The sequence below is a fragment of the Monodon monoceros genome, unplaced genomic scaffold, assembly GCF_005190385.1.
Source record: "Monodon monoceros isolate NGI ecotype Baffin Bay Population unplaced genomic scaffold, NGI_Narwhal_1 Super_Scaffold_18, whole genome shotgun sequence".
Lineage (NCBI taxonomy): Eukaryota > Metazoa > Chordata > Mammalia > Artiodactyla > Monodontidae > Monodon > Monodon monoceros.
The window spans coordinates 26,450,868-26,476,939 of record NW_021703774.1 but is presented as its reverse complement, the minus strand read 5'-3'; the positions used below and the strand labels follow the sequence as shown (position 1 = coordinate 26,476,939).

General features: G+C 36.2%; 1 protein-coding gene across 1 annotated transcript in view; it reads right to left on the bottom strand.

Annotated features, from left to right (window-relative positions):
* Window positions 1-466: 466 nt before the first annotated feature.
* Window positions 467-26,072, bottom strand: part of ADSS (adenylosuccinate synthase) — a 40,013-nt gene continuing 14,407 nt past the window's right edge. The window contains exons 4-13 of the mRNA XM_029229829.1: window positions 24,063-24,113; window positions 15,534-15,600; window positions 15,180-15,287; window positions 14,087-14,168; window positions 10,935-11,061; window positions 9,506-9,660; window positions 8,252-8,376; window positions 6,867-6,964; window positions 3,018-3,167; window positions 467-1,608 (exon numbers count right to left, since the gene is read on the bottom strand). Coding sequence (XP_029085662.1) covers window positions 1,556-1,608; window positions 3,018-3,167; window positions 6,867-6,964; window positions 8,252-8,376; window positions 9,506-9,660; window positions 10,935-11,061; window positions 14,087-14,168; window positions 15,180-15,287; window positions 15,534-15,600; window positions 24,063-24,113 — 1,016 coding nt within the window. The 3' untranslated portion in view covers window positions 467-1,555. The remainder of the gene's footprint in view (window positions 1,609-3,017; window positions 3,168-6,866; window positions 6,965-8,251; window positions 8,377-9,505; window positions 9,661-10,934; window positions 11,062-14,086; window positions 14,169-15,179; window positions 15,288-15,533; window positions 15,601-24,062; window positions 24,114-26,072) is intronic.

The window sequence follows — 26,072 nt, the reverse complement described above, 5'->3', positions numbered from 1 at the left end:
ACAGTTGTCTATGATTTTAAAGACTGAACTGTATCTGAAGAACAGATCCTCTCAACCAGTTTAATCAGCAAACAGCTCACTTTTAAAGAGAAACAGGAGAATCACTCAAAATGTCAAAAATATGTAAATGTGTATCAACATCAATAGGAAGGTTACACTCTTTTGGTACAAAAATAAGACCACTCCTGACTTGAAGAGGGGGTTCTTTACGTTTGCTTCTGAACCATTACTAAAAATGTGTGTCAATAATGCAATGCTTATAGCCAAGATAATGGACTTTAAAAACTAATTATTAATAAAAATATATCTAGTGAAGATAAAAGACATTTAGATCCTTTCAAAGATTCTGTTTTTGATCTCTCCTCACCTTACCCCCACAGACTATAAAGATAAAACTCTTTCTTACATATACTAGTCGTATTACTATTACTTCTCTTATCAGAACAAAAATACAATACACAAAACATACTAGAAATAGTTGGTTCTTTTTAATCAGCTATTGATGGTATAATAAAATAAATTTAAGTGGCACCTAATTTAAACATTTAAAATAGTTCATTGAAGGATAATCTACAACACAATATGTTAAGCCAAATGGTCAAAATAACACCTCCTTTTTTTTTTTTCAAGAAGAAATAAAGGCATGATCAACATTATGACCAACAATTTGGGTTCATTTGGACACTCATAGATGACTCTGTAGGCATATTGGCAGGCACGATGCTGAAATACAATCCACTTGACTTATAAATAATGGTAAGATAAAAAAAGAAAGCTATACATTTCAGAATTCTCTGAAATTAAAGAAAAATATCCACCAAATATCACAACAGATCTTTTAATGACTAATTTTTTTTTAACATTACAATTGCTGTTTTAGGGAACACTTTGTCTCTTTGAACATTTAACTAAATGTTCAATGCGTTAAATAATTTACAGAGAGAAATAAGTTTTGTGTTCTGTACAAATTAAAGGACCCATGAATATAACCCCCTCCCACCACCAAAGCTCAAATTTGCAATGGTCTCAGCAGAAAATAAACAGTTCACAATTTAAACAGAATTGATAGCATTACAAACGTTTACAGGACTCCTCTCTTATTTTTTTTGAACAACGAAGATTACAATGACAGAACTGAATGATCAGAATGTAAAAATATTTGTGCAAAACTGCATTAATTGTTCTTACCATTCAATAGAGGTAAAACCTATGAACACACAATAACAATAATGAAGAAAAACTACATTGAAAGCAATTCTGTTAGATTTCAAACAACATTGATCATAGTATTACTAAACATTAAAAGAAAATGTGGCAACATGAGCAGCAGAAGCAACAAATGATTCGGCAATTATGCCAGCTGAGGAAGCTGACGCTGGAAAATGCCGAAGTGCATCTCCACACCAGCCATCCATCTTACAAGACTGGAAACAGCTGTAGGGCTTAAAACTCACTTCAGTGTCTTTATTCTTGAAATTTGTAGATCATAAATGAAATATTTAACAAAGTCCTTTCCCCTCCTCTCAAGGAGTGTTTCTTGCATCACTGGAAATCCTTAAAAGAGTTGAATCATAGACTCTCTGGATTTACCTACACCAATCCATTTAACTGGGAGAGGAAAAAAAAATGGTATAAGAATAGTATTAATTCATTTACAATGTTCAATCTTTGAGATTAAAAGATCCCACACTTTTCTCAATGTCACCATTCACTTTTCCCCACTGTGTCTTTTGCTATCTTTTTTTCTCTATTAGCAGATTATGCCAATTTCTAAACGGAATGTGCAGTCAACATTCAGCACAGGGCAGTCTGCCTTACCATTTCCTGTTTTCATTGCACAATATTTACAACTATTCAATTTCTAATGATTAGTATAGTAAAATACTGGCCCAAACCAGCAGAGACCTAAAGAACCTAAAGGTTCTTTAATCAGAGACCTAACTTGATTAAAGAACCTTTCATCAAGTTCCTAATTAACTAGAAAAGATAAGCATCTTTGATAAATGGATGATACTAAGAGGCCACTGAAGTACCACTCTAACTTTCATAACTCACAAAAAGTAGAAATATCTGGAAAAGAATACTGTTTTCACTTGCACAGCCTGAGAACTTGGCTACTGTACCAGTCTAGGGGAATCTCTAATTGTCTGCACCACATGGGTAAACCTTTATGGCATTTTACAGATGTCATTGTTAAATTCATTGTTGTTTATATTTCAAAAGATGTTGACTAAGTGCAGTGAGCAAACATGCTTACAAGATTTGATCTCAAGCTGGGAAAGACAGCTAGCAATAAGGAAAAACAAGATTCATGTTTGGAGATGAACCACAAATATAACGAACAATACAAAATCAGATTAAGTGCATAACAGATTTTATACAGAGGATACTTCCCACTCACTTCACTTTTTGTCTCTGAAATCTCTAACAGTGCAAAAAAAAAAAAAGGAAAAAGGAAAAAAGCAATGTTTTAAAAGAAAGATTTCACATAATGAGTCATAGCCATAACTTGGTTATGCCTAACTCCTTGGCCAGCTTACATTTGTTTTTTAATAAAGAGTTTTATTCTTATATTTTTTAAAATTGGATTTCCTATTTTATGTACCTATTATTTCCTAATATCTGGTCAAGAAACTCCCCCAACTCTCAAGGGTGGCTTAACCCGAAATGAAAAATACCAAAAACCATTTCTGGTGGTGGTAAAGACAAAAAGGATTTGTTATTAAGAGGGAGAAAGGAATAAGAATCAGTGTCAGAGGGTAAAAAACAGACTGACAGAGAATTAAAAGCAGGGTCAAAAAGGGCGAGAGGTAATCTCTTATCTTCAGGCACATGAAGGATTAGAGAAAGATGATTATATTTACTCTAGGGAATAAAATTATTTTATATTTTCCTGGGCATTTGTGCAAATCGTGAGCACTCTATAAAGTAATAATCTGTTTTTTATCCTATTTCAAAAGTAGACAGTTAAGTCAAAAGTAGAAAAAGATAGTTCTTCATAAAATATTTATATTTACCTGGAATTTGAAGCTCATCTTCAATAAATCGAACATAATTTTGTGCATTAATAGGTAGTTCTTTAAAAGCCCTTGCATTTGATATGTCTGTGTTCCATCCTGGGAGAGTCTTATATTGAACTTCAACTTTATTTAAGACTTCTTGGTTTGCTGAAAGTTAAAGGAATAAGTATATTTGTCCATGGTGTACACTGCCTATTGTCAAACAACTTTTTGATATATCATAGGTTCACAATCTCTTATACTTAGAGCCAGATACGTTTTGGAATTTAGAATTTTTCAGAATTTAGAGAGGTAAAACAGTGCACCATCTAGAATTTTATAATCAAACATATTTCTGCAGCAACAGGATTATTCACTCTAAGTGGGTAGATCGTTAGTTCTAATAACATCAGTTCAAGTCAGGTTTTGCCATCAAATAGTTTTGGTGCCAAATTCACAACTTTCAATTTTTAGAGCTTTTTAGATTTCCACACTATGGATTAGGGATTGTGGATCTGTATAATGGCAGCAATCTCACAGAAAAGGTTTGCATATTTGCCCTCACCTGGGAAATCTACTGTTTTTGTGAATGTATACACAGGCTTTGCTGGAAATTTTCTTCATTATCTCACCTAACCAGTTTCTCTGTATTCCCTAATAGAAACCGAAAGGATGCTAAAACAAGAACAGTTTCTTTGACGAGAGACAGTATGGTGGATGCTATGGTACACTGTCCAGATTTCCCTCTTTAGGATTCAGACACTCATTCCCCAGCTATGGGAGCACTGCCTGCTGAGAACTCACAGTTCAGAATCTCCCCAGCTGTCTCCCTGGAGCAGCCCATACCCAATGACTTGTCAGTGTTGGGATACAAAGGACCTGACTACTTACCTTAATTAGGGACCACTCTGAAAAACTATTCTAGCCCCAGAGCTCCCCTATGGGATCGGCTAAGGGCTTTTCATGGAACTTCTCTGCAGTTCAACTTCTCCCTCTGCTTAATCCCGCTTCTTCTCTCACTCCCTTACAGATTGCTCAGAGCACTTGCAAACAAACTACCTACATGTGCATCTCTGTATCAGAGAGTCTGTTTCCCAGAGAACCGAAAGTAAGACAGTGCCAGGAGTGGTATAAGGAAGAAGGCTCTAAAATGGGACCTTGAAGCTGGATCATTGGCTAGCTGGCTGGCAAGGAGGATCGCTAGTGGCAGACAGAGTATGGATAATCTCGGGCATGTTATAGTAGGGCAACTGTTAAAACTTTCATGGGAGGTGAACTGGGATGCCACGGTAGGAAGTAAAGCACTCGCAATACCTGAAGCACTGAGAAATGAGCACAATGGAACAATGGAATTGAAGGGCTCTAGATGAATGCCATTCATGAACTGGAGAAAGACAATGAAAGATTACTGAAAACACCTAGAGAGAATCTCACCTCCTACAGCAGAGAGCAGGAAAAGCTGAGGATCAGGCTTAGCACTTAGTCATACAGACAGCAGAGCTCCAGAGAAAGCTGAATTCTCAAATCCAGCAAATCTGATATGACAAGGCCAGATCCTGTTTGAGAAAAAAGTGGGACCCTGAGACTTTGGATGAGACATCCGGGTTGAACCCCTAGATTCGCCGATGGCCTGCAGAATGGCCTACTACTTTCTGTTGAAGACGAAGGCCTCCCTTTGCGTGAGGATGATGCAGAAGCCTCTGCCATGCAAGGCAGCTTGTGGCCCTGTCAGGGCCTACCTCTATCTCCCCTCTTGACCAGCAAACAATATCTAGGGTCAAGGTACAACGTAAGTTGGCCAAGGATGCACGGGGCCTGCTAAAGGAGGAGATGGACTACATTCTGAAGGATCTGCAGGACTGAGCCAAGATTTACCAGCAGGAGCCAAAGAAGTATGTATGGAACTGGATCCTCAAGGTACTGGATCAAGGGGTCCTGCGGGTGGTGGGATAAAAAGTTCAGTAAGAGAGTATATTGATATGGAAGTTCTCTCCTATGATCCACGATACAAACGTGATGAAAACATACTGCTAGGAATGTTCTTGGACGCTTAGAGAAAGTGATGAACCATACTCGGTCAGAACTGTTTGTGAGAGATGATAGAAGAAGGAATCAAAAGACCCAGAGGGGCTTCTCCTTCCAGCCATGATGGAGTACATGGTTCTAGACTAACTTTTCCAGCATAAATAACTGTAAAACTGGACAAAATATACGACAACTCATTCCAGGCAGTGGTCAATAAGCAGCACAAACTGTGGTTTCCAAGAGAAAGAAAACTCGTAAGCAATTTCCAAAACTACTCAACTCTCTGCCTAGGGACAATTTCCTGATCAATGAAAGTCAGGACCCTGGAGTCAGTAGAGAATGGTGGTCCCACTGACCTGAGAAGGCAGATATCAGATTTCAGGGAAGCTGAAGTAGCTAGAATCCTCAAGGTTAAGCGTCAGACAGGAGGGAGCTACACAGACAGAGAGGGTACCTTCCCCAGAAGTCTGTGTGAAAGTCCTGTGGCTAAAGTTCAACCATACATGCAAAGAATGGGACCGTGGGAGGCTTACCAGATAGCAGTTGTCACAGAGTTGAGTGGGACAAAGATTCTAGAGGTCAAGCAGTGCTGGTAAAAGGGAAGGAACAGGGTACACTGGAGCTCCAGCACTGCCAGATTGGAGAGATCTCTTTATACCTTGTTAACTCTCCTGGCATCCAGCTGAGACAACAGAAAGGCTGTTCATTAAAAGTAAAAACCATACTTTAGATTGAAATCTACTACAGACTCCCCCCTCAACACCCCAACAAAGCCTAAAACCAAGCTCTGCCAAGATCCACAGAGGAGACAATTTGGAGACTGTATCACACTAGGTTAGAGATTTGGGAAACACCTTGGGCTCTCCACATAACTATACTAACAAAGCATAAAACCAAGCTATATAAGGTTCAGGATGATCAGCCAGTAATTCAGCTGTCCCCTAAAACAAGAACTAATACTCTTCAGAGTAAGACAACAGAATCCAAGTCTCTACAACACATTACCCACAATGTCCAATATTCAACCCAAAGTCATTAGACACAGAAACAGTGATCCACAATCAAGGAAAAGAATAGTCAAGGGAAACCAAACTGGAGATGGTCCAGATGTTAGCTAACAAATAATGACTTTGAACATGTTTCTAAGAACTTGCAGCTCTCCTCAATTCCCAAGGACTGGTCACAAAACCTACCAGCCTACCAAGTTCCATTAAGCTAGTCAATATTCCTTCATTTGACATATTTCTAGTCTTATAGGACGACTAAACAATTTAACAGTTTCTATTTCTGGAAGCTGGAAACATTTATGGAAATTCCTGAGTAATTGAAGAAATCATACAACTAAAGATACGCCTGAAAAAAAACATTGCCTCAAGTAGGAAATCTCCCTACATCCATCCACTTTAGACACAGAATAGAAGTCAGAAAAAAATCATTCCTGTGGCTTGAAGGACATGGTGGGTTAATGAATTAAGAGCCTGCTTACCCTGACAAGCAGGGCTCTTTTCTCCTGGCTCACATTTCTCAAGGAAGGGAGGAATGCCTACAGAGAGGTTAGTTTCAAAATAGGGACGGTAAGATTCCGGAGCAGCATAACTGGGCTCAGTGGTACCATGTTTCTTCTTTCCTATTTTAAGTTTGAGCACATGCTTGCTGCGACCCAGCACCCAAATGCATAGCAGCTATGAAACAAATGCTAGTAAGTGAATGTACCTGCACTATTCACAAAGGGCATATCAAGTCTGTAGCTATATATCATAAGTTATACAGAAGAGCTTTATGAATTGCTCTAATACATACACCTAATAATACTCTTTATACACAGCCTAAAAAAAAGAGTACCTGGGAAATGAGGTATAATTTCACCATCTAACTTGTATGCAACTCCAACTTTGATTTCCGTAAACATGTCCAAAATATCCAATTTGGTAAGTGCCAACCTAATTTTGGAAGAAAAGGCGACGTTAAAATAGCAAATTCTTAAAGGCCCTAACAACCAACTTGATAAGGGAGTAAAGGAAAATTCATACAAAGTTAACAGTTCCAAAGCAATTCTGAAAACTGGTTAGGATTATATTTTAAAGCATGCCACACATAAAACACTACAGGGCAATATACTGACGTAATTTTTCCTCATAATAAAAACAATGACTTAACTGATCTACTAGTGGGTTACTTTTCTAATAATTATAGTAGATTTTTACTCTTTGATAGATCCACATCCTCTTGCTTAGTTTCTCAGGATCAACCAACACATATCCACAGAGGGCTGCCTGGAGTAAAGGATGCATCTTATGGCTGTGGGACACAGCAAAACTGACCCTTCCACATGGATGACAAGATACATGTACATTTACACATATGCTATCAATCCTCATTTCTTCACTCTCCTTACCATCAATTCCACCCTTCTGGTCAGAAATTGTCAAAGGAGAGTGAGGAAACCACATCAAGGACCTCTTCATGATACATCAAAATCTCCCAATAAACTGACTGAAAAACAGAGTTTTACAGGAAAATCTATAGAAATTAAATAAAACACTAGGTTTGAGATTCTTGCCCACAGATTACTTTTTTATCCTTTATTCTGTTATTTGCTAGAAATTAAGTGTAATTAATACAAACATGAATACACTTTTACACTTACTTATGTGTACGTGTTAATAACAACCTACGGAGCATTTTTAGTGTGCCATGCAGCATGCTATATGCTCTCATCTAGTTTTCAAAATACCCTTTTGAAGTAGATAGTACTATTATCTAGATTTTAAAGGTGATGAAAAAGGCACAGAAAGATCAACTTGCCCAAAGTCACACAGCATAACGCATGGATGTGAGATTTGAATCCAGAAGTCAGACGTCTCTCAAGCTCATCCACTAAACCACTGTTATACTGCCTCCCCTCTGCATATATACTCTATGTTACTCCATCTATCTATCTACCTACCTTTCTACCTGTCTTACTTCCCTCTATACTTATACGCATGTAAGGGTATCACGATTCTTTTCTCCCAACCTTGGATATCCAGGAAAAAAACCTGGGGTCCCTCTCCTTATGTACCCTTCCCCTGTATCTTGGTCCACTTCTACCCTGAACTGCAATTTCATTTGGAGTCTAAAGAGTGAAATTTTTCTATTAGTGCACTACCTCTAGTGTGCACTCCACAAAATTTAACCTGTGGTCATGAATTGTCATTTATGAAATAAATGTTTCTAAGAATACTCACGCAGTAAATCCATTAATCATATGAGCATATTTGAGCAAAACAAGGTCCAACCAGCCACACCGTCTTTTCCTTCCAGTAGTTACACCAAACTCTCTACCCCTTGTTTGTAATAATTCTCCAATTTCCTAAGGAACAGAAAATAAAACCTTAGGACTAGAATAGCAATGCTCTAAATCTAGTAGAATTATACTAGAGATCATATAACAAGTCTAAGTTTCTTAGAGATAAACATCTTTCAGAAAATAAGTAAGTTGAAGATAGAATTCCATAGATGATAGATTTTATGTGAGGGAGGCATTATTTGAGATAGATCCGCTTTTGGCTTCACTTTTTACCACTATTTTAAAACCAAGAACATTTTTTATGTTATGTTACATTAAATGCTGCATATTAAAAACTAAGTTGTTAGTATTTATTAAAATAGATAAGTTAGGTCAATTTGTTCTAAGGACTTTAGTTTGATGACTTCCCTGAAAACCATAAGGCAAACTCTCACCTAGTAGTTGCTATCACAATGTCCTTTTGAAGAGAATTGAGGTTGAAAACAATGCTCAAAGTTCTAAGCTACAGCCACTCCCTACAACCTAATTTTCCCATCTATGATCTATCTGTTCCTTAATTTACACCTTTCTGATTAAAGCCATCATTTCATTACCTCACGTATTCTGACATAATTACAATTAATAGGTTGCTCTGTCAGGTTTGAATTCCAGCCTTGTCTATCTGTGTGGCCTTGGGCAAGTTACTTCAGCTCTCCATGCCTCAGTTTCCCCATGTGTAGAATGGGGATGGTAATAGCACCCAGCTCCCAGAGTTGCTGTGAGGACCCAAAGAGCTTCTAAGTTTACAGCAATTAAACAGTGCCTGGCCCGAAGTCACCACCAAGTAAGTGTCGGCTATGATTAGACAATGTCTGGAGATCATTTTCCTCAATCGACTCCTAATAAGCTCTTGGTGAAAGATAGTTGTTATTTTTAGCTTCTTTCTCCTCTACCATCTTAATCCCCTTCATAAACCCCCTGTCACTTAGCCTTGCAATTACAATTACCTTTAAGCACCCACTAATCCCTCCCCTTTTGTTGTCAATCTGCTGCCACTAACAATAAAGGTGTATATCATTTTCTTTAATGTTGCTCTGATTACTCTTGCAAATTAAGTGAAATGCACAGAAGATAATAATTCATTAAGGGGAAAAAAAGCATGATTTTTTTATTTTAAAACTTCTAAATTAGATTTACTGAGAAATAGGCTCACATTGTCTTGCTCTGTAGGAAAGGCACCAATACCAACTCTAGTTGTATAAGCCTTCACAACTCCATACACTTCTCCAACATTTTGAGGGGGCATACCCAAGCCAGTACAAACACCTCCAACTGTACAGTTCGAAGAGGTTACAAAAGGGTAAGTTCCTAAAAATAGAAACAAATAGTAAAATATACACAAATGATAGACATTATTTTAAAAATTCTGCATTTGAGTATATTCTAGGTATTTGAGAATATAACTGTAACCGCCCTTTCAAAGCCTCGATGTTTTATTCCTGATTCCTTTTGTCTGTAGAGAGATAAAAACATAGGTGGTTAAGCTACAGCTGTAGTGCTTATACTAGAGAGGCTCCTTGAGTACACGTAATTACTCAGCTCTGTCTGGTAGGCACTCACCTAATAGGCTGCTAAATAATTTAATGCCAAAACTCTGGTGTTATTCTACTATGCAGACTTATATATATTTTAACACTCTCCTGTTAGTTTAAAGCAAATTTATTTTACTCCCCTGATACAAATATTAAGGTGCGCCAGCAACCTGGAGTGACAACAGTACACTAAGAATTTTGTGGTATTCAGCATTTTCTGACCTTTTTATCTGTCTTCAGGGAATAATCCCAGAAACGACAAGAGTAAGCAAAGAGTGGTGTACTTCCCCCCCTCCCCAAACCCTGGCCCCAAGATCCTCTTCATACTTAAACTATTCACTATGATAATTACACACTGCTTTCTTTCCAGATTGGATAGGCATATTATGGTATCAAAAATACATATCTACTATACAGAAATACACTTTAATTGGCTTACTTGGAGTCAAAAGCCAATGAAATGCCAGTAAGAGCTGAGAACAATCAGATTTATCCTGAAAGATCATGTTTAGATGAAAAGGCCAACGAATTAGGCCAAGAAAGGCAGCAGTTTGAAGACGATAGCATTAACTTTTTGAAGATGGAGGAAATGCTCTAAATCCACTCAGAATCTCACATCCAGGGAGTCAATTAAACAGACTTCCATAGATCTTAGAATGTGCATGTTTAATAACAATGTATATTAGCTTTTGATTTTTTAAAAAAGGCTGAATTAAAGGTCCTTTCAAAGGCTTCATCTAATCATCTTACAGTTCCAAGGAAATGAGGTCTGGAATTGAACCATAAACCAAACAACAAAAAAAAATCAGTTTATAAAAACCCAAACCTACTGACCCAAATAGTGATTTCATTTTTCTAAGGAACTGCAGAACTTAACACAAAATATTCCTTTTTTAAAAAAAGGGTTAGTATAAGATGACAAACTTTCATCATTCCTGAATATACAAGCAAAAAAACTTATTTTAAAATCCTTTAATGCTAACGTTAATTATTTATATCTTAAGCAATTTAGGACTCAGTTAAGCTCCCCATAAGTCATATCTCACTTACCAAAATCAATATCTAGTAGTGCTGCATTCGCACCTTCTACCAAGATTTTCTTTGGTGGCCCATGTAGAGCCTCGTATAGGAAATAAACTCCATCTCTCACCATTGGTTTAATCCTTTCCATATAACTCTATATACAAAGACAAAAACCAAGTTCAACGTATACTAATAAATTTACAATGAAACCAATACGAGTAAAAATTACCTGACTTTGACAGTGAAAACTGACCAATGCAAAGTAGAAAGGGATTGGTGACGGTGCTCACCCTACTGCAACATTTGGATTGGCTTTGGTCTCTCATGCTGATTCTCCAGAACCAGAAAAGAGATACTATTTCAAGAAAAGTAGAGATACAATGAAATTCAAAGGTTCTATTTTTTTGTTGTTGTTTTTTTTTTTGCGGTACGCGGGCCTCTCACTGTTGTGGCCTCTCCCGTCGCGGAGCACAGGTTCCGGACGCGCAGGCCCAGCGGCCATGGCTCACGGGCCCAGCCACTCCGTGGCACGTGGGATCTTCCCGGACCAGAGCACGAACCCATGTCCCCTGCATCGGCAGGCGGACTCTCAACCACTGTGCCACCAGGGAAGCCCCAAAGGTTCTATTTTAACCTCACTGCAAATAATGATGACAATCTTCCAAATAGCCAAGTACTCATACTTCATAAACCAGCTTTCAGGAAAATAAACAAGAACTGAATATATTACATTATGCTTTTATATTTTGTAGGTATTAGAAAAGCAGAAGTTATAGCCCATATAACCATAAGCTGCATCAAGGTTTTTCTCAAAATGTGGTGAAGGCCACAAGTGACACTGCCAAGCATGTAAGTATCAATAATTGACTACTAATATTCTCTTATTCTTTTCCCATTGTATTCCATTACAGTAAAATACCTTAGCAGTATTACTAGTAGATAATATCAAATACTAACATACACACAAACATGATAAAACTTTCTCAAAACACGTTTAAAGTATTAATAATACTGCTTAATTTTAGGAATTCAATTAAAAATATAATATAAACAAGAGTTTCCCCAAAGCTTATAGTATAACTACAATAAAATCTAGTTTCAACCATGTTTAAATATTTAGCCAGACTAGTATGGAAATTCCAGGATCCACTCATGAACTCACCTGAGTATGTTATACCTATTGATGAAAATATAATTCCCCCCTTGGCTCTAGTCCCCAATCTCATGCTTCTTCCTGTTTTAGTCCTTTTTTTTAATGCCTGAAATGACCGTACCATTCATCACAACCCTTGTTCCTTAAAGTCTTGGTTCAACATATAGTAGTCCCCCCCTTATCCTAGGGGGATAGGTTCCAAGACCCCTAGGGGATGCCTGAAACCGCAGACAGTGTGTTTTTTCCTATACATACATACCTATGATAATGTTTAATTTACAAATTAGGCACAGTAAGAGATTAACAGCAATAACCAATAATAAAATAGAAAAATTATGACAATATACTGTAATAAAAGTTATATAAATATGGCCTCTCTCTCCCTCAAAATATCTTACTGTACAAATTTAATGTCTTTTTCATCCTAGGCACTTATCATGCATTGTTATACTTTTGCAGTTTGATGTTCAACAGCAAAACTAGCATAAATTTCTTCTTCCTTCTTCACAATTTCATAGAAGAAGATTCATTCTTACTGTAGACCTTACCAACTCAGCATATGATTTTTTCTCTTTCCTGATTAAGCTGAGAACTTTCACCTTTTCACTTAAAGGAAGCACTGTATGGCTTCTCTTTGGTGTATCCAAATTGCCAGCATCACAACTCTTGTGCTTTGGGGCCGTTAGTAAGTAAAATAAGGGTCACTTGAATATAAGCACTGTGATACTATGACAGTCAATCTGATAAGTGAAATGGCTGCTAAGTGACTAATGGGTGGGATGCATTGGACAAAGGGATGACTGACATCTTGGGCAGGATGGAGCAGAACAGCAAGAGATTTCATCACACTACTCAGAAATTCTCAAATTTAAAACTTATGAGTTGTTTTGCAGTTGACCATGGGAAACTGAAACCATGAAAAGTGAAACCAAGGATAAGGGGGAAATATTGTTTATCACCTATTAAGAATCTTTTTACCTAATTCTGGTCATTATTATTCACCTACTTTACTTTCATTCAGAACATGTATAAAATATAATTGAAAAGATATACCTGTACTTTAGCACATAAATATTTCCAAGTTGCTAGTAATAAATTTAAAATATTTGTTGCATGACAGAATGAAAACAAAATGGCAGTCTATTCCAAGCAACAATCCATACACTGAAATCCAAATACTTAACATTTATAATGTTCCTTGGAGGTCATTTTTTTTTTAGAAATTCAGTGAGTGGCTAGACCTAAGGCCTGCAACAATTCTAAAATGACATATCAGGTATGTAAATTCCTATTCAGTTCTGGAATTGATGTCATACTTATTTAAGAGTGACAATCAGACACACGAGAAGCAGCTTGAAACTCACCAAAGATTTTGGAAGAATGGAAGGGTGGAGAGGATAGGCAACTTGACTACTGGCTGACTCAGGCACCAACTGTGGGCCTGATCTTTGGCCAATTACCTTACTTGTCTCTTAAGAGTACAGTGCTAAAGAAATTGACCCTACGGGGTAACAGTCCTAAATGGGCTGGTTAGTTTTAAAAGTTATCATCTCGTACTTGTCCCTTTGTTGATCTATCCCCCAAATTCCTATGAGTGATTTTTATATGATACAAAGCTAGTCTTTTTTTCTGCTCAAAAATTATTCAATAGCTAAACTCCCTATCACTGCATATAAGGCCAGCATAAGACCTATGATTTGCTCCCTACTTGTCTAATTTTATTTTCAGGTACTTTATTCTTGCTCCCTGCTCCCCACTCAATATTTTGTTTAAGCTACATCATGTAAAGTTACTCAAACATGCCACATCCTTTTAGGCTATATGCTTTTAAACTTAAAATTACAAATTCACTTCACCATTTCTTACCTATAATACTTTATACATATCTGTGTGGCACTTACTAACCACATGTTCTTCAACCTTATATTTTCAGTTCCTAATACAAAGACTGAATGAATGAAAGATCTAGATGCCAATTTGGCAAACGAGTTTTAAAAAGGACATTATAAATGCCAGAAAGCATTACCTTGAGTTTTTGTAATTCACCTTCAATGTCTATTTCCAGCGTGGGGTATATAGATTTGTACTGGTTAGCCAAAACTTTGAACCTGAAAAGTACAGATAAATCAAGACCTCAGCTCTGTTTAAAAATATTCTGAATAATTTCATTTGATTCAAATGGGTTCTGGAGATAAGTGGTCTTAATAACAATCCCCAAACTGAAGTTACACTCTGAGAAATAGAATCTAATAAAGAAGATCAGTCATATGAATAAATGATACACTCAAAATATTTTTTACTGATAGGGATATCAACAATATAATTAAGGTGAGGGGTGGGAGGAGGAGGGAATGACTGAAATCTGTAACCACAAGACTTAAATCGAATTAACTATATTGTACTGCATGAAAGACAAAAGGGGACGGTCTAAAATGACGCTTTTAAGAGAGACAGAGGCAGGCGTTAGCAATTTGTCTCCAATATTCTTAGTGGAGGTGTCCCAACAGTGCAGACAGACAAACTGCTGACTGAAAATCGATCCAGCGAGTGATCTCTGATGCCATCTGTTATTAGATGTGACCAACTAACGCCTCATCACTGAGTCACCATACAGTTTTCGGATGATTATCAGGTTTCCCATGGAGATTTTTTCTACAGAGATTAAGTGTCAATGGGGCATTTCTATTTTTCAAGGTGAGCTTGACACACAATAGTTCACCAGTACCTGAGAGCCTAATTATTTCCCGGTGGGAGGACACAACAGAGTCTTTGGACCTGAAAATCCGAGGACCCTAGGCTGTGGTGACCCCACCACAGCACTGCCACATCCCCCTGGAAGCATCTCTATTTCTCAGTAAAACATTCCAAACTCCAATCCTTAAATATAATTTTGGCTTTGTCTTTTTGTGGTACTGATATGATATCAACATCACGTTGTTTTCGTGAAGTTAATTTCAAATTAAGGACCAATTCAAATGTAATAAAAAAACTTTAATATTTCAAATGAAACAAAAAAGCCAACTACCACTACTCAACTGATTTTTATCAATTTGCATATTGGGTTTTAAAAATCCTAAAAATCCATTTGCTCTTTCCATTTTGAAATGCAAGGTAGTTACCTCTCAGAGAAGCCATCAAAGTCAGAAACAAGATCACACATCCTGAGTCCACTCCGAGCAGCTTTGGAAGAATAAACTGGGCCAATGCCCTTTTTTGTGGTACCCAAACTTTAAAATAAATCAAAACAAGCTCTGAGTTAGAAAAGAAAGATGCAGTTCTTATGGTCAGATCAACACAAAGAATGAAATTTTTATGCTATTTCCTTTAAGTTTATTTTCACAATCTTATTGATTTTCTCTGAAATCTAAAAAGGATATCCTAATAGTTATTTTTCTTAAACTTCTGGCCTAGAATTTAAACAAAAAAGACTAGATATGCTTAAACTGCACATACACACACACACAAAAACATACTTTTTTCCTGCTTGTTCTTGTCTCTGTTGTTCCTGGATACCATCGGCCGCTTGATGAAAATCAAATACTGAGGGGGAAAAAACAAAATCATTTGTTGCTGAGACAAAAGTAATACAGGAAAGCAACATATATTGCATTTTAAATTACTGAAGTTATAAATTCCTTAAGCCTAATTTCTTTATGACAAGTTGAATGGATACATTTACAATAATGGTGGGAGTGAAGATTATAATGCTAACTGGTATATTAATATGAAAATATGCCTGATCATTCATTTCTATATATTGCAATCTATTCTATTTTAAAAAATGAGTCCTTAAGAGAGTAATTCTGGAGTACCCTACCCTACAATTCTATAAATCTCAGTTTACTAAGATATCCTCTTGAAGTTCTGGGCTCCAGAAATCTAGGGATTATGTTAATTATCTCCCTCTTCCTCACTGGTCCCAAGCTTCCATCACCTCTCACTAAAGCTGTAGCCTCCTAATGAGTGTACCTATTTCCACTCTTGGACACCTCTAATTCCTACCTTTTAATGCAGCCACAGTCATCTTTCCAACACACAGATATATCACCACTGTTGTCTTTAAAACTCAGTATCTTTCTAATGCTTAAAAGGAAAAGACAAAACTATTTTACATGTGCTCCTTGTATAGTCTGCCCTTTCATCTTACACTATGCTCTGCCCCCTTTCTGCCCTCCCATACCATCATATAGGCATTCTTTTAAGTCCTTGGCTCCAAGGCATATGATTTTCCTGTCTGAATACGCCTCTATGCCTTCTCCCTCTTCTCTCTCCCTCTTCTTCTCCCCTTCCCTCTCTGTACTGTCTTCCCCGAGACTACACGAATTTACATTCCCACCAACAGTGCACAAGGGTTTCCTTTTCTCCACATCCTCACCAACACTTGTTATCTCTTTTTTTTTTTTTTTTTTTTGCGGTACGCGGGCCTCTCACTGTTGTGGCCTCTCCCGTTGCGGAGCACAGGCTTTGGACGCGCAGGCTCAGCGGCCATGGCTCACGGGCCTAGCCGCTCCGCGGCATGTGGGATTTTCCCGGACCGGGGCACGAACCCATGTTCCCTGCATCGGCAGGCGGACTCTCAACCACTGCGCCACCAGGGAAGCCCATATCTCTTGTCTTTTTGATGACATTCTGCCAAGTGTGATTACCTCATTGTGATTTTGGTTTGTACTTTCCTAATGATTAGTGATGTTGAGCACCTCTTCATGTACCTGTTGGTGATCTTTAATGTCTTCTGTGGAAAAATGTATGTTCAGTTCCTGTCCTTTTTTAAATTGTTTTTTTTTCTCTTGTGTTGTATGAGTTCTTTATATATTTTAGATATTAACCCCTTATCAGATATATGATTTGCAACTATTTCTCCATTCTGTAGCTTGCCTTTTCATATTGTTGATGGTTACCCTTGCTGTACAAAGTTTTTTAGTTTGATGTAATCCCATTTGATTATTTTTGCTTTTGTTGCCTTTGCTTTCAGTGTTAAATAAAAAAAATCATTACGAAGACCAGTGTTATGGAGTTTACCATCTATGTTTTCTTCTAGTTTTATGGTTTCAGGTCTTAGATTCAAGTCTTTAATCTCATTTTGAGTTAGTTTTCGTGTATAGCCTAAGATAGTGGTCCAGTTTCATTCTTTTGCATGTAGCACTCTAATTCTCCCAACACCATTTATTGAAAAGACTGTCCCTTCCCCATTGTATATTCTTGGCTCCTTTGTTGTAAATTAATTGAATACATATGTGTGGGTTTATTTTGGAGCCCCTTATTCCATTCCATTGATCTGTGTGTCTGTTTTTATGCCAAAGCCATACTGTTTTTTAAATGACTATAGCTTTGTAATATAATTTGAAATCAGGAAGCATAATGCCTGCAGCTTTATTCTTTCTCAAGATTGCTTTGGCTATTTTGGGTCTTTTGTGGTTCCACAAAAACTTCACAACTGTTTGTTCTATTTCTGTGGAAAATGCCATTGGAATTGCACTGAATTCCAATGTAACTGAACACACTGAATTCCAAATGCACTGCATCTGTACAGTGCTTTGGGTGGTACGAACATTTTAACAACATTAATTCTTCCAATCCATAAGCATGGAATATCTTTCCATTTATTGGTTTCTTCTTCAGTATCCTTCATCACTGTCTTATAGTTTTCAGTGTACAGGTCTTTCACCTCCTTGGTTAACAGAGTACCCTTTTCAGGTACTAGAAGGCTCTGTATAATAAGGTACATGCTGATTAAAGGAGTAAAATATGTGTATACCATTTGTGCCACACCTTCTATATTACGTGGTATGTTAAAATGTTTACTTTTTTCTATGACATGGATTCTAAACCTTGGCCAATAGATCGCTATTATATACTATAACGATTAGTTCATCACGATGTTCCTATTTTGGTGCCCAGCCTAGCCTTTCTCATCTACGTTTGAGAGGCCAGAATAGTTCTTAAGAGCTGTTTCACTAAACTCAGACTTTGCAAATCAGTTAGGACAAAATTGAGACCTTGGAGTACGCCATTTCTTTTGAATAAAAAAGCATTTGCATTTCAGCATGTTTTATTTTTTATGTTCAAAGAAGTTACAGAGGCAACTGGCAAATCACAAATAGTTGTTGGAAAGCAGGTGAGCCAAGTATATTGCCGTAGAGCTAATGTTTTCTTAGGTTTTTCTAGGTTCCAGGAAGCTAAGAGTACAATCAGAATCATCACTTTCATGAAGCTTCATCAATACCACCACAACTACTGTTTTTGAAAGAACAGTCTTTGTCTAAAGTTGCTCGAATATCTCTTCCATTCTCTACAGCCTAGATACTGAAAACACAAAATGCCACCTTGGGGATTCAGTCTAATTTTTTTAATTAAAGATAATTGTGTACCTTCAGTAATTAAGTTTTATTAACACCACCTTATTATTTTTTAATTATCAGAGTTAAGTTTTATTAACACTATTTTTATACTGTATTAAAGTGCCCAGTGTGAGCCTCAGGACATGTAATATCCACTTTGCTTGCTTCTCACACCTTCTCAGGTCTTTTTTCTTTTAAGTTTTTTTTTTTCCTTTTAATATGACCACTTTAAGTCACAATACAGTATTGTAATCTATAACCTCAAGATTGTACAGCATATCTCTAGACCTTATTCATCTTGCATCTCCTTCAGGTTTTTACTCAAATGTCATCTTCTCAGTGAAACCTCCCTGGCCACTTTATCTAAAATTATAGTTCCCCACCCACCTCCTCCAAATGCCTGACACTACCGGTCTCCTTTCTCTAATTTACTTTTTCTCCTCAGAACGTATCACTATATACCATGGTACATTACATAGCTGTGCTCCCTACTATAGCTCCATTAAGGGACTTTTATCTTTTCTACTGCTGAATCCTCAGTGCCCAACACCACACCTGATATAGAGTAGGCTTCCGATAGCTGTTGAATCAAAGGACAGACACCCAGCAAACCTTGGATTTCAAATGCTTAAAAAAATTTTAAACTCTTAGTCATTTCTCAGGTCTCTTTTCCTCAATAAACATCTCATATTAAAATTTTGTTATGAGATTCAATGGGAAGGGGCACAATCATGATGCAATAGATAGTTCTTTGCATACTTGCTTAAGTATGCTAATGTAAAGAATTGGCCAACAACTTAGTCATTTTTAAATTTCTTTAAAGGAAAATTGATTGTTTAAAGCAAAAATATTAGCAATGTATTGTGGAGTTTATAACAGTGTAGACATGAAATGTATGACGATAATAACACAAAGGACTTTACAAGGAAATGCAAGCATTTTGTTGTAAGGACCTTAGGTTAAATGTTACATTATTTTAAGGTAGATCATGAGAAATTTAAAGATGCAGACTATAAACCCTAGAGCAACTTCCAAAATTCATAAAACAAGAGGTATAGCTCATAAGCTAATAGTGGAGATAATATTTAAAATATCAAATCCCAAAGAAATCAGGAAAGAAGAAAAAAAAACAAATAGAAAACAATGGGCAGATATAAATTCAACCATACTGCTAATTAGCTGTACTAGAAGTAAATGGTCAAAACATTCCAATTAAAAGGCACATTGTCACAATGAATAAAAAGCAAGGCCCAAATACATCTTGTCGACAATAAATGAGCCATAAATATAAAGATATAAATAGATTAAAGATTATTAGAGGATGGAAAAAGATACACTAATCTTAAGAAAGCTCTAGTGGCTATATTAATATCAAAGTAGACTTCAGAATAAGAAATATCACCATAAATAAAGAGGACATTTCATAATGATGAAAGAGCTAATTCATCAAAAACATAATTTTAAATATACATGCACCTAACAGCTTCAAAGCACACAAAGCAAAAACTTACAGAGTTGAAAAGAAATTAATAGACAAATCCACAATTATTGTTGGAGGTTTTTAACATGCCTCTCAGTAGCTGACAGAGCAAGTAAATAGAAAATCACTTAGGATACAGACGATCTGAACGATGTTATCTTCCAATTTGATTTAATTGACATTTAAAGAACACTACTCAACAAGAACAGAGCACATATTCTAAATGCATGTAGAACATTAATCAAAACAGGCCACATAATGGGTCATAAAACAAATCTCAACAAATTTTAAAAGGCTAAGATTGTACAGAGTATATTCTGTCTACCACAAAATTCAATTAGAAATAAATAATAGAGAGAAATCAGGAAAATCTTCCAATATTTAGAAACATAAACATCATATTTAACTCATGGATTAAATGGAAATCACAAAAAAATTACAAAGTATTTTCAACTGAATGGAAATAAACATACAAAATGTCAGTGTTTGGAAATGCAATTAAAATAGTGTTAGAGAGACATGTATAACTTTAAATGCTTATATTAAAAAAAGTCTAAAATAATCTAATAAGCTTCTAAAGAGGCTAAAAAAAAAAAAAGAGAGAGCAAATTAAACCCAAAGAAAGTAGAAAGAATGGACTAATAAAGAGCTGAAACCAATGAAATAGTATTCTTTGGGGAAAAAACTCAAAATCAATAAAATGGAGAAAGCTCTAGTTAGACTGATCAAGAGAAAATGAGAGAAGATACAAATTACCAATACCAGGAATAAAAGAAAGGACATCACTGCAAACTCTACAGAAATTAAAAGGATAATATACAAACATTAAAAACCTTATGCCAATAATTTGACAAGTTGGATGAAATGAATACAGTCCTTGAAAAAACATAAATTACCAAAACTGACACAAAAAGAAACAGAAAAACCTGAATCTCTCCATATCTGTTAAAGAAGTGGAATTTATAACTAAAAACATCCCCTCAAAGATTCTAGCCAACATTTAAAAGGAAATAATACCAACCCTACATGTACTCTTTCAGAAAAATGAAGGCACTAAAACTAAAAAACTACAGGACAGTATGCCTCCAGATGAAAAAGTAGTACATCTTGGCCAAGTGGTGTAGGGCACCTAAGTTAGGTGCTGGGCATATTTGTGAATAAAACTCTTTCCCACATGGGCACAGCCTTGTGTGAGACATTGTTACCGATGGGGGGACTAATGCCTGGAAGACAAATAACTTGCCAGAGGACACAAACACAACATTTGGATCCAGATCCCTAAAATTCTAAACCCTGTAATTGTATTATACTATACTCCATATCACCCATCATACTTTGTACTGACAATCTCAGGATTTTATGAGAAATTTTTAAAATCCTTGGAACGAATTAATATTTTTAAGCATCTATATACCAGACTAGGTTTTGTGCTCAGTACTGAAATGAGAGTTCTAATGCCATAATTACCATGGCACTTAGAGAACTGTCCTTTCAGTCCTATGGTAAGAGAGTCCCTGAAGCAAAAATGTGAAGTGGTTACATAGCAATGATTCTCAGCAATTTTCTAGTTAGTTTGATTTGATTTTTTGATAACATTATTTACTTCTTTTCACCATTTCAGAATTGACTGTACTAAAAATACATGTTTCTTATAGACATTTTAATAACACATGTTTTAAAGAATACATATATTATTATACATATTACTACTAATATCTAAATTTTAGTCAGAGCTATCCTCTCTGGGCTCAGTTCTCCTCTAACTACTTCTCCTCTAAGAAATACTTTCCTTTAAGAATATCAATTTATGGAAAAGGAAAAACCATTATTAAATAAATATAATACATTTTAAAATTTAAAAATTAATTCACATTTGTTATAATTTAAACCACATTACTTTCCTATTATTCTGGTCCTTTGACCCCTTTGTATTAGTATTTTCTTTGGTTTTTGTACTCTAAAGGAATTAAGTAACTTGCTTAACCACTGTGCTACTTTCAAGAATGCAAACTGTCAAGTGACAGACCCAAAGCATTTATAATGAAAAAAGGTGGCGAATCCAGGCAGGAACACAGGTATCTCTCTTAACACCATGTTCTTTCAACAGATTGATATCATCAGCATATATTTACATCTACACATGGCCGAACTACTTACCTGATTATGTGCATTAATGTTATAAGTTACTCAAAGAGTACATACTAGGTATTATCCTACTTTGCAATCCTAAATTGTGGTATTCTGATATTGAATTTCACATAGAGGATGACAGAGGACCATTACAAAGTTCTGAAGATAAGTAGCGGCTTTCATCATTTATTCACAAGACAGAGGCAATGAATACCAAAAGGCCATACATAAAAACTAGAAAGTTAAAGATGACTCATGTTAACAAAATAAAATATATATAAGGTTAATGATTAGTGAGTGTAAGCAGATAAAAAACACTACAAAAGAGGGCTTCCCTGGTGGCGCAGTGGTTGAGAGTCCACACCTGCCAGTGCAGGGGACACGGGTTTGTGCCCCGGTCCAGGAAGATCCCACATGCCGCAGAGCGGCTGGGCCCGTGAGCCATGGCCACTGGGCCTGCGCGTCCGGAGCCTGTGCTCCGCAACAGGAGAGGCCAAAAAAACACTACAAAAGTAATGCACAAAAATATAATTTTCATTATATACCTAAGAGACTGTCAGTAAGAAAAATAATACAATATTGCTTCCTATATTACAGCCCTATAGTGATGATATGTAAAAGTTTAAAAGTACTAAGGTAATAACCAAAAAATATTTTAAACTATATAGGTGACAGGCTGAGTATGATTCTCTTTTTTAATCAGAAGCTTAAAATGGCCAACAAACATGACAGATTTATAACCTCCTTCCTCATAAAAGCAAAATGAAACCTTTTTGTCCTCATCCAAATTACATGTTATTATTTGGGACTGCAAAGCTTCCTACTTTCTTTTTTTGTCTAGTTATGCATCTACGCTATTACTCTGGAAATATAAATTGCAGTTTTGCTAAAAAATAAAAAACTATGAGCTCTTCAAAGAAAAGGTTCAGTTTAAACACAAGTTTAATTAATAGTTAATATTTTCATACTTTAAATAGGTGAAATACAAATGACTCACAGCCTACTTTGTTTTATGGAAAATACAGAAGTATGTATTCTTTACATGTTATCTAGTCACACTAACAACTAGCAAAGTCTTCAGTATGGGAATACCAATCTACTCATGGACAACACATACGATAATATGAACTAATATAAAAGTGTTTTGCAATGGTAATCACAAATTGTTCTTTTCAGATTTTATAGATTAAGAAGCCTATGGCAAACTATGAAATGAAAAGGGAGTTTTCACATAAAAGCTGTATGTCAATCCAGTACAGTTTACTTCAAATAAGTTATTTTATTGATTTCCTATGCATAGTATTCAAATCTGTGATTGTTATTTGGAGGTACTTAAGAAAATTTTGATGGGGTTGCCTCTTAAATGGAGGTCAATGCTAAAACTACAGCAGCTACTGCCTCGGAGACATACATATTTAAAGACAATTTAAGAGTTCTAATCAATCCCAGAAGTTCTTACATGGTTTATAGTTCTTTCTCTTTCCTGGCTATTGCCTCTTAATCATGTCACTGGTAATTAAAAATGCTATCACTTCAGAGATAGGATAATAACAGGGAAACAAACTTCAAATATACTGGTGGTGGTTGAAATTAATTTTAGAATCCAGTTTGTTGTAACCAATGGAGGAGAAGGCTAGTCTGAATAAAATCTGCATCATTTAAAAAGCAGTATTATTACATTTTAGGTACAATGAATCACTCTAAAGACTTGCCTGATGGGAGACCTACTTTTACATGAGTATTAATATGTGCAAATAAAAGCTCTTTGTATTTTAATGTGGCTTATTTTTTAATAGAAGTAGCGATGTCTCATGAAATACTGCTTAAATTATTCATCTGATTAGCTAATTCTTCAGAAATAGGTGAATTTTAACCTAGCCCTTATTAAAAACAAAAGAAAAAAATGAATAAGATTCCATGTATCTGAACCCAATTATTACAATTCATCCTACTTAGTGTTCAGTAAAATTAAAGACAAATTGGCTACTAAATGCTTTCATGTGATGTTTCTGATAAAAAGACAGTTATAAATAAATGTATTACGTCCCCCTTACCAATATGAGCTCGGTCAGATATGATAAGCCTTTTTTCCCAGCCTTCCAGACCTAGAGGGAAGGAAAAAAAAGATACATTTAATTGTACATTTTGTATAATTTTTAGACTTAATTTCCTTAGAAATACACTGTTTAAAAGTCTTTTTCACCTAAGTAGTCATTTTAGCATCTTTTCTTCTGCATAGGAAATATGTTTAATAAGAATTTTCTCACCTGTCATTCATTATACAAAGTCATTCACAAATTCCTTCTAAATGTTTTGCTCTAAAAAGCTCCAAACTCAAGCCAGCCATAGCCACATAAAATACTTTCAGGAATCCAAAACAGAAATGGTAGGAAATATCATTTTGTTGGGGCAGGGGGTGGGGGTGGGTGGGATGTGAGGGAGTGGGGGTGAAGTTCAAAGCAAGGGGAGAATTTTGAGAAAAGGGAGTTAATTTGGGGTATGGCACCCTTTCCCAAAAGACAATTATAAAAAGTGTGATTAGGGCTTCCCTGGTGGTGCAGTGGTTGAGAGTCTGCCTGCCGATGCAGGGGACACGGGTTCGTGCCCCGGTCTGGGAAGATCCCACATGCCGCGGAGCGGCTATGCCCGTGAGCCATGGCCGCTGAGCCTGCGCATCCGGAGCCTGTGCTCCGCAACGGGAGAAGCCACAACAGTGAGAGGCCCGCGTACCGCAAAAAAAAAAAAAAAAAAAAGTGTGATTAAACAAAAAAAATGTTCTAATTCCTCCAAAGTACTATCAATTACTGCACTTATCACACTGAATTATAAGAAGATACATGTGTCTCCCCATTTAAGTGTGAATGCCTGAGAGTAGGGGCTATGAATTTTCATAGTATGGGGTCTGTCATCCAATAAATGTTCAAGAAAAATGATTGTTGAATGAATAAATAAATGAATCTAAATATTCTTCTTTAAAGAGAGTAACTTAGTAGGCTATATGCATTCTAAGGATAAGCCACTGAGCCCTATTTTCAAAATTAGTATTTGAATATTAAAAATTAGTTGTTAATTTTGATAATATCCAAAGATTTGTTTTACAAATATCCCTTATAGATTAAAGAAGTTATTAAGCCTCCTGCTCTATAGCTTTTTTTGACATGTAACACGTATTCTAAAGTTTGCTTAGGGAATATTATAACAAAATATTACAAAGAAACTCAATAAAGTAGATTCAGCTGGGTTAGATAGGCCAGAAGGAAAAAGAGTAGGGCAAAATTGTAAAGGGGATGAAGGACAGCAGAGAGCAGCAAGGGAACCTCAAGGTGACCAATTAAAAAGGCAGACACAACACACAGGTAAAAGTGCAGGGAAGACAACAGAGATAATAGCAAGACAGGATTCTGTGAAGTCAGATTTAGTTGTTAGGAACACTTGAGGATGGATTGCTACTTTTAAACGTGAAAAATAAACTTTAACGATGTAATAGAATTTAATTCTTTAAATATGAGCTAAGGGAGAACTACACTAATGCTTTTCCTCAATTGTGTTTCATTTGCATTGCCACATTCCCCTCAAACCCTAGCAAGGTAGCCTAACTGAATGTAAACAGACTTCCAAAAATCCAGAAGAGATTAGAAAAGGCAGGAAATCAAGTCTTTTTTTTAAAGATGGAAGTGGATACATTGCATAGAAGAAGCATTTCCCTCCTTTGGAGGCAGGGACCTAAAAAACCTCTTTTGTCCCTAGGTTGTAGTAACCAAGGGAGTTCCAGATCCTCTAGGAAATGAGACTAAAAGTGCACAAAATGGGCTACAGTGGCTCTCTGCCTGCCTTAAGCTAATTTTTGGCTTGTGTAGAAGTGGATGCTAACGAGCACAAATGACAAAATGAACTCGTGAATTTCCTAGAGTTTTGCCACCAGCATATAGTAATTCTAGCTACCTAGAGTTTGCAGATGACCAATGTGTAAAAAATCAGGACTTACACAATGACCTTGTTATGTTTGTCTTTTGTTTAGAACACTGATGATAATGAATAAAATTTAATAACTGACATTAAAAATT